The 9,135-nt window shown below is 39.9% G+C and overlaps 1 protein-coding gene across 1 annotated transcript; it reads right to left on the bottom strand.

Moving 5' to 3' along the window:
• Positions 1-3,783: 3,783 nt before the first annotated feature.
• Positions 3,784-8,259, bottom strand: LOC121801266 (protein tesmin/TSO1-like CXC 2). Its single transcript, XM_042200717.1, has 10 exons — positions 7,960-8,259; positions 6,977-7,137; positions 6,262-6,895; positions 5,706-6,178; positions 5,557-5,631; positions 5,059-5,239; positions 4,882-4,977; positions 4,740-4,806; positions 4,512-4,656; positions 3,784-4,370 (listed from the first exon to the last, which is right to left on the bottom strand). The coding sequence occupies exons 1-10, from the start codon at positions 8,074-8,076 to the stop codon at positions 4,028-4,030; spliced, it is 2,292 nt and encodes a 763-aa protein (XP_042056651.1). The 5' UTR covers positions 8,077-8,259; the 3' UTR covers positions 3,784-4,027.
• Between the last annotated feature and the right edge of the window lie 876 nt (positions 8,260-9,135).

A 9,135-nucleotide genomic window follows, 5' to 3' on the forward strand; every position in this document is an offset into this window, starting at 1 on the left:
AGAGTTTTGAAGAAATTTCAGGCTGATGACTTCAAACCTGTCTCTACACCATTGGCTGCTCACTTTAAGTTGAGCATGGATCAGAAACCAAAGAATGACTCAGAGAGGAGAGAGCTGAGCAAGATACCTTATGCAAACATCATAGGAAGCATAATGTATTCAATGCTGTGCACAAGACCAGATTTGGCTCAGGCTATAAGTGTTACTAGCCGATTTATGTCAGACCATGGGAGAGAGCATTGGATAGCATTGAAGTGGTTGCTCAGATACTTGAAGGGTGCTTCAGATTATGGTCTGTTGTACAGGGCAGATTGTAAGGATCAAGGTGGAGCACTGGTGGGGTTTTGCGATTCTGATTATGCATCAAATAGAGATAATAGGAGATCTCAAACTGGATATGTGTTCACCCTAAATGGCACTGCTATAAGCTGGAAATCTGGATTACAACATGTGGTTGCTTTATCTACTACGGAAGCTGAGTACATGGCAATGACAGAGGCTGTGAAAGAAGCAATATGGCTGAAGGGAATCCTAGAAGATTTTGGGGAGAAGCAAGATACAGTGGAGATAAACTGTGACAGCAGCAGCGCCTTATGCCTTGCCAAACACCAAGTGTTTCACGAAAGAAGTAAGCACATAGATGTGCGGATGCACTTCATAAGGGATGAAATACAGAGAGGCGAAGTCAAGATGGTGAAAATATCTACTGAGCATAATGCGGCTGATATGTTGACAAAGCCGTTGCCAGCCATGAAGTTTAAATACTGCTTGGGGCTGGTGGGACTTGTGGAGTGATGAGTTTGAGGTTTTGTCAGAGGATTATGATTCATTGTTGATTCTGAGATTAAGGTGGAGTTTGTTGGAGTATAATCTCACAATCACCGTTGGATGCAGCAAGCTAAAAATCAATGTCATTCTCAACAGCTGTAGATTTGTTAGAGGTTGAGCTCGTTCAAGATATTATTGAGCTCGGCATATTATTGAGCACGGCGTTTTATTGAGCTCGGTGAGCTCGGTGTTCTATTGAGCTCGGTGAGCTCGGTGTTTTATTGAGCTCGGCGGTTTATTGAGCTCAGCATTTCATTGAGCTTCGGCATCATACAGCACTTCGGCATCATACAGCACTTCGGCATCATACAGCACTTCGGCATCATGCAGCACTTCGGCATCATGCAGCACTTCGGCATGTTGATGCAAACCAAGAAACGGGAAGTGGCCGTTGGAACAGTTATAACTGATTTGATAACTAACATCTCAAGAGAGCCGTTGGAGGATGAAGGGACTGATAAAAAGCAGACGAAGGCTGCATCTGAAATAGTTAATCAGCTACTTCGGTATTCAAGAAAAGAGTCTCCAAACTATCACTTGATTAGTTCTTGGTTTAGAATTAGATTAGAGGTGTTGAGTTCTTGGAGAGAGTTCTTGAGTGATTGTAAATCTCTGCATATTTCTCAATATACTGAATCATATTGCCTTTGGCCGTGGACGTAGATCTTACGATCGAACCACGTAAAACTCTAGTGTTCTTTCTTTTTCGCATGGTTGTCATCATCGAACTTTTGCATACTTTCACAACAATAAGTGGACTTAATAACAATAAGATAGCTCAGTATCCAACAGTTTTTACCTTTCTCTCCTTTCTTTTTATAATATGTTACATCACTTCCTACAAAGTACTAGTACTATAAAAATATATATCGATTTGTGCTAAAATGAGTTGTACTACTGTATACCAGTATAGATGTTTGCGCTCCACCAGTTTGTACCATGCCATTGAATTACCACAAACTCATTCTACGTGACAGCTGGCAAATAATGTCTTTTTCCCTGTCTACAAAAATATTTATTTTACTTAATGTCAAAATTTGTTTGGACCCTACATAAAGATGCTGCACTTCATAGGAGTATTATTAATGGAAATAAATTATTGACAATGCAGTAAATCACGAGGTACATTGTGATTTTTAATATTGATCGATCAGTATTGATTTCCACATGTACAAACTTGTATGCATGGATGTTTGTTGGAGTGGAAGGTTTAAAAGACAGATGAAATACACTATTGCTATGGGGGGTAACTACGAAAATTATTATTCATTCTCTCTCAAAGAAAATGTTTGTATAAATGATGATAGAGGATGAAATTATGAAATAAAAACTTCTTTAGTCCAAGTAGAATTCATTAATTCTCAATTAGGAGTTTGCATAAATACTGATTTAGATTTGTTCATCTTAATAGGGTTGATGCACAGGAGTGGCCTCAATCACTATTAATCCACCCTCATATGGTCATATAACAAGATACGTATTTAGAATTAGATGAGGGTTTTTTTTATATATTGACTTAATTTGTTTGTTGTGAATCATTGACAAATTTTAAATCAATTTATAAATTATTCACATCATAGGAGTATTATGTAATCAACCATAATGCCACCACAACTGGAGTCGCACCAAATAATTTTCAAACAAAACATATCTAAGTGTAGTGTCCTTCCAACCAAAGTATGTTAGCACTTGTGTGGCAAGAAATCAAGAGAAACTAAATGGCCATTTCGTGATGCAAGAAACCAAGAGAAAGGGCCTTTTTGTGATGCAACTATGCAAGCAAGATAAGAGCATCCGCAATGGTGCGGATGTCCCGCGCGGACATCCGACGGACTTCCCAAAAACACCACCTGCCATGTCATAAGAACATCCCACTGAACAGCCACGTCATAAGGACATCCCACTGCACAATGACAGACATCCCCAAGGACATCCCGACGGACATCCACAATAATAAAAATTCACAAATTCACCAAATTAAACAATTTACAGAATTCATAAGAGTTTTTTTTAATTAAAAAGTTTAAAAATCGGGACGTCCGCGGATATGAGGACGTCCGCCTCTCACATTTAATGGCGGGCGTCCCGCGCAGACACCCGACACTCCGATCGAACGTCCGACAGGAAATCCGCCATTGCGGATGCTCTAAGCAAAACACTGGGAACTAAATGCTTTAAGTTTCATATTGTGTTTTTTGTTTGTTAGTGAATTGGACTGCTATGTCTCTCATCAAGATTTTCAACCAAGTTTTTGTAAAATTTCACAACTTTATTGATAAATGTTCCATAGGAGTAAAAAAATTGGCGACATACTTAATATTTATATACACACGAAATCAATCCAATTCAAGACTATATAAAGAAAATGTAAATAGATAGTAGTAATAGTTATTCTTATTCACATAAATCTCCAATCCCATAAGTGCAAGGCCCACCTCATTTGCTAGTGTTTGTCTCCATGAGAAAATATATTCAGTGATAGCCTTTTTTTGGAGAGTTTTATTTAGGTTCAAGTACGATAATAATAATATTCTTCCAAAATAAAGTAAGTAATGCTTATTATTGGATGTGTCCCATGTCTGTGTGCAATGTGCTTTTGACCTAGTCAATAATACCAATCATGGTGTTTCAGTGCAGGAGTTACAAACGAGTCATAATTGTATTGAACAATAAATCTTTTCATTTTGAATAGGAAAAATAAAAGTACATCAAACTGTATTTAAAATCTAGGATTGTGAACTTCTCATCAAATTTCAATTTTATTTATACAAGCAGCATAATAGAATTCAATTACAGCGTGATTATTTTTATTACTACTTTGCAGGAGTTAAAATTTAAAATATGATCCACATAAGCAAGCCCAGTTGAAACAAAAATGGGCCTAAATGGGGCCAGATCCATAACCTCAGTCCACCTCAGTAACAAACAAAAATGGGCCTAAATGGGGCCATAATCTCAGTCCACCTCAATAACAAACCATTCATTCTCTCACAATTTACAGAATCCTCAAGAACTGTTGAAGAAAAGCAAACTTCATGTGATCTAGCATAGAAAAACAATCTATACAAGAACTTATTATGGTAAACAGAAAAACTATTTTACATACATGAAAATAAAAATGGAACTAAAAGGACATAGTATATCTTACAGCACTACAATGGTGATCTGACCTGGACTGCAGGGGAAACAGAGAGATGATTCACTGGTTCCGAGTGAGAGACGGGAACGATGGTATCGACTCAAGGATGAGCTTGCGGCTGCTCTTCGGGCCAGGGGACATGCCGCCTGCATTGTGAGGCGGCGACACTCTCTTCCGGTTAGGGGAGGCTGACTGGACGCCTCCATCGGGAGACCCTCCTCCGCCTTGGAGAACGTCGGGGATCTCATCTTCTCTGATGGTGTCGAACTTTGGTGGAGGAGGAAAGAAGCTTGACTTCCCAAATCCTTGTTTAGGAAGGACACTCGAGGAGGAGGAGCCAATGGAAGGGAACGAAGATCGTGGTGGCTTCTTCTTTGAGGAAACCGGGAGCTGAACTGATTGCCTAGTAGATAGAATAAGAAAAAAAATGTTTACTTTAGATGAGAGATTTGATAGATAAAAATAACACAACAGGCTAATCTACCATATACATTAATTCTTATGCAAATACTCATATCCTATGTGTTCACAGAGTATAGTTTACCTTCCTCCCCGTAGAGGAGTTGCAGGAGTTGCGAATTCTTCCGGATTCTGTTGCACGTCATTCTCTATTACAATCTTCTGCAAACCTTTGTCGGACATGCTCATCTCAGATGCATGCATTTCTTCTTCGACTTCAGCCTCCATGCCTATTATTACCCAAACCAGATTAAAAAAAATGCAAAGAGGATAGGCACCTTGTAAGTTGAAACCCGTGAATATATATACTCACCGTCTTTTCTACCGAATGCATTCTTACACCCTTCACATCTGCAGTTAATGGAGCAGCCGACGCCACCCTGCAGGAAGCCAAGAGTAACCAATCAGCCTATGAGATAAGACAAGGATTCCTACCACGACGAGGAGAAACAAACCTGATAGCATTCACAGTATTTCTTCAAGCAGCCTGATTTCTTGCAGTTGCATCCTCTCTTATGACGAGCAGAAGCAGGAGTCTTGCTGGAGTTGTCCTGATACACAGATTCACAAGTATATCTATGAGCCCAAGCAATCATAACGGTCTCCGAAAGGCAACTAACTACTTTACTTACCCTCATTTCTGATGGTGAATCTGATCCTCTGATCACTTTGGGAGCAAAGGCAAGAGGATTTCTTGATTCGATTTGTTTACGCGTTGCAAGGACAGTGTTTTCGTGGATAGGTTTATTGAAGCAATCTATACAAGCACACGGCTCCACGCAATACACCCCAGCAGCAAAGCATTCACAGTAGCTATACACAAATGTTAAAACCAGACGTTATCATATGCTCTACTAAAACAAGATGCACACATCCGCCCTCATTTAATCCTAATCCTGATTGTAATTAATAAACCATAACAAGGGATTGGTGAACTTTAATTAAGGCGGAGTACACAAGTTTTTGCCCTAAAACAATATTTACAAGCAAAATTGGATTTGTTTGAAGACTTTCAAGGTTTAAATGTGATGTTACTTGTCAATTTACTATAGCTCATGACATGAGCGTGATTGAAAAGTGAAGATAACATTATTATGCTGCAGGATGCTATGATGCATAGAAATACTCACAGTTTTAGACATTTTGATCTCTTGCAGTTGCACCGTTTACAGGACTCGCCTTCCCCAGCTTGTTCAGCCCTACGTCTGAACGAGCAACAAGTTACAACTAGGTACCCAAAAACATTAATCTTGAAACTAGCTACTGCTTGGAAAAATACCTCTTTCTCTTTGGACTGCCCTGATTGATCTCTTCATTTGCTGCATATGCGGCTGGCGGGCAGGCATCTTCAACAGCATTTTCAATGCCATCGCCATTTCTGTCAGATGTGGCAAGCAGTAAGTTGTCGTCCAGCAGTCCTTGATTTGTAGTTGATGGGTGGAGATTGACAACTGAGCTCGGACCAATCAATAACCGTGCATACGATGAAGAATCAGGATTACCACTTTGATTGTCCTTAGGTGTTGTTGCAAGCGCATTTAGATGCAAGCCAATTCCAGGCATAAGATGACGTGAAGACTCGTTCCCCCTGTTTAGCGCAACTACCTTCTGGCCGCTGGAGGTTATATTGCCATCAGAACAAAGCCACACGGAAGAATCCGAGACACGATTCTCTTCCAAATGTTTCCTACGGGCTCCTCCCATCTCAAAAACCAGACAGCGCCTTCTCATACCTCGGTAGAAACCAAGTTGCTACAGAAACAATTTAAACATTTCAAGTTCAAACTTTTAAGGGGAATTAGCAAATAACATGTTGAAATTATAAATTGTTTTACCTCACAATCCCCTTTTTCATCAGAATTGCTCAATGATGGACCGGAAACTAGAGCATTTTCCATTCCATCTTCTTCTCTGGGCTGAGTAGACGATGTTTTAGCTTCATTTCCCGCAACAACATGCTCTCCAGAATCCACCGCATAAATCACTTGCAAGCGCTGCATGTCGCTCTTAATCCCGGTATAGAAACTTGTCCCAGGATCGATTGATTTGATGTAAGAATCTCTATCATCGGGAGATTGAAAGACTAGCAGCTCCGAAGTATCAGAAACCATATGCTCCCAATCACAGGACTTGGCTTCTCTATTTTGATATACCCCGTCAGTGTTCACTTCACCCCTCTGAGGGGGCTCATCCATTGGCGGAACAAGGGCTGAAGAAGTGCAACCGTAATCTGCCATGGCTTTGGCTTCAAGACCACAGCCACGTCTTAAGTTGGAGCTAGGGCTGGTGAAATCCACCACAAACTTGGAGCAATCATCGTAAGATGGCTCAGCAGCCACGTCCCCGCCATCACCACTTTCCTTTTGTTCATCCAATTTCTTAGTAGCATCTATATCCTCCTTATTTGCACCAGGTTTAGTCCCATCATAGGAAGAGAACTCAGGTTTTGATGGATCGGAAAGCTGATGCCTGAAACAATCCAAAACAGTTCAAACACAACACGACCAGGTTTAAATTATGGAATGGCACTGCAACAAGTACTTGAATTACCTTCGGAGAAACCTAGATTCCCGTAGAGAACTAACATGAGGCGAAGTGAAGACAGATGGAATGGATGCAAAACTAAGAGGATTGATCGTCTGCGTGATGTGTGTGGATTTAACCGGCATAATAGGGGAGAGACTGTTGAGGAACATAAAAACTGGGGAATCCTGCACGCGAATAAGATAAACTCCATTGTTAGAAACAGTTCATATTAAAGACAACACCTACTGCTGGTTAATCATGATTGCATGAAACCACCAAATTCTCAATCCAAACAAATCAACCAAAAATAGCAAGGCTGTGCCCCCCTCTTCTGATTGAAAGCATCAGTTCTACAATAGATTCACTAAAGGGGTAAATGTGATTACTTAACTTGAACACATCAGCAAATTGGTAAATGGGTTTAGAAGCAAAAATGTTAATGATAGGCTAAATTGACTAATATATATAGCCACGGGATTTGTGAAAAATCAAAGGGGAGGTAAGATTTTGAGTGAAGTAGTTTTGATTTTAACTTCGATAGATCATAACTGGAGGCAAATAAAACTAATAATTTTACAATTGATAGAGAAAGAACTGAGATTTCTTCAAATCTGAAGAGAGATGGAGAGGGAGAAAGAGCTTTCTGAAACATGCATAACAAAGGGACAAATTGCATAACCATTGAGGCTCCAACAGAGAAGTAGCTATTCTAGAAATGTATTTTAAGTAAGTATCGAATTGCTCCACAGTCTTCTTCTTCCCCATTTTTGCTCCAACAATTGAATAAGAAAAAAATCAATGACAAATTAAACAAGTCAAACCAAAGTGAGTAAGATCAAAACCCACAAATTCAAGATTCTTATTCCCAAAATCCCAAGTAGAGAAATTTACTAAACGAAAAAAAAAAACAACAACGTGGGATAAAACTAAGAACACCACATCAAGGTAACAACTGAAAACCCTAAACAATAAAAATGCAAACTTTTTTGCTCAATAGACAAATTAACCTCAAATTTGGCCATGGATGCTGCGATCTGGGTGTTCTTGCCCCTCTCTGGAGTGTCCATCACTTCTATGACTTCTGTGCATCTCTCTTTTGCAGGAATCTCAACTCTCTCCTCCATCCCTAATTTGTGACGGAGGATAGCTCCCTCCGCCTATCTATCGATTGCTCCACACAGGGTCAAAGAAGAGAGAATGAAATTCAAGAAGAAGCGGGAAAAGCAGTGCAGTGTAAATGAAAAAAATGGACTTTTCTTGTGCTGACAAAGGCAGCGTCCCCACCACCCCCACCAAAACACACTCACTCTTCTACGCACAGCTGTTGCCCATGTGGTCAATTATGAGCAAAGCAACCTTAGAGCATCTCCAATAATAATAATAGGTTAGCTATAACCTAGCCACAAACTTCTCCTGCCCCATCATCAATAATAAAAACTCCTCCTGCCACTTCATCTCGTCAAGTAACTGGACAACCGGCTAACCACAATAAACAAAATTATAAAAAACAAATAAATAACACTCACACAAAATACAAAATTATACTTACGACACAAATACGGGAAAATTCAATAATAGTATTTAATTTAAATAAAAGTACATTAATTAAAAAATTACATAATAAAAAAAATGGTCTGGCCGATCGCTCGCCGATCGGGAGCCTGCAATGGTGGCCAGCCAACCGGCGAGCGAACCGGCCAGCGCCGGGAATCGGCTAGCCGGTCCGCTCGCCGCCATCGTGGATGCTCTTAAAGATGTTGGGAGGGAAAAAAAAAATCGAGGCTAACAATAGAGTATATATATAAAGAAGGTTGGAAACTGCAATTGGAAATGAAAAAAAGAGTGGCTGTAAAACTGGCATTTCATTTTCCATTAATTTCCTAATAGAGGAGAGGATCTTATTTATTTTCTTCATCATAGTCATATTTGACCAATTAGGGTTCAATCTAATGATTAGCTATGCTTTTAATACAGAGTAATGACATTTTCGTGGGATTTTTGTTGAAGGAAGCCGGTTTCTATGGAGGCCAAATCTTTTTTTGTTTTATTTTCTCCCATTGGTCAATTAATTGAGTTAAAACCTTAGAGCATCCGCATCGCGTCTCGATGCGAGCTCGATCTCGTCTCTCCGAGAAGAGACCGCATCGAGACAGCGATGCAAGATCCCGTCTCGTCCCGTAGCT

The sequence above is a fragment of the Salvia splendens genome, chromosome 4 (genome assembly GCF_004379255.2).
Source record: "Salvia splendens isolate huo1 chromosome 4, SspV2, whole genome shotgun sequence".
NCBI classification, from domain to species: Eukaryota; Viridiplantae; Streptophyta; class Magnoliopsida; order Lamiales; family Lamiaceae; genus Salvia; species Salvia splendens.

Bases quoted from the DNA above. Each gene is read 5' to 3' on its own strand.
- LOC121801266 (XM_042200717.1), bottom strand. From the start codon at position 8,076: ATGGAGGAGAGAGTTGAGATTCCTGCAAAAGAGAGATGCACAGAAGTC. The intron at 5,632-5,705 runs GTATTTTTCCAA...TTGCTCGTTCAG, and splicing joins GGCAGTCCAAAGAGAAAGAG to ACGTAGGGCTGAACAAGCTG. The intron at 4,978-5,058 runs GTAAGTAAAGTA...TCTGTGTATCAG, and splicing joins ATTCACCATCAGAAATGAGG to GACAACTCCAGCAAGACTCC.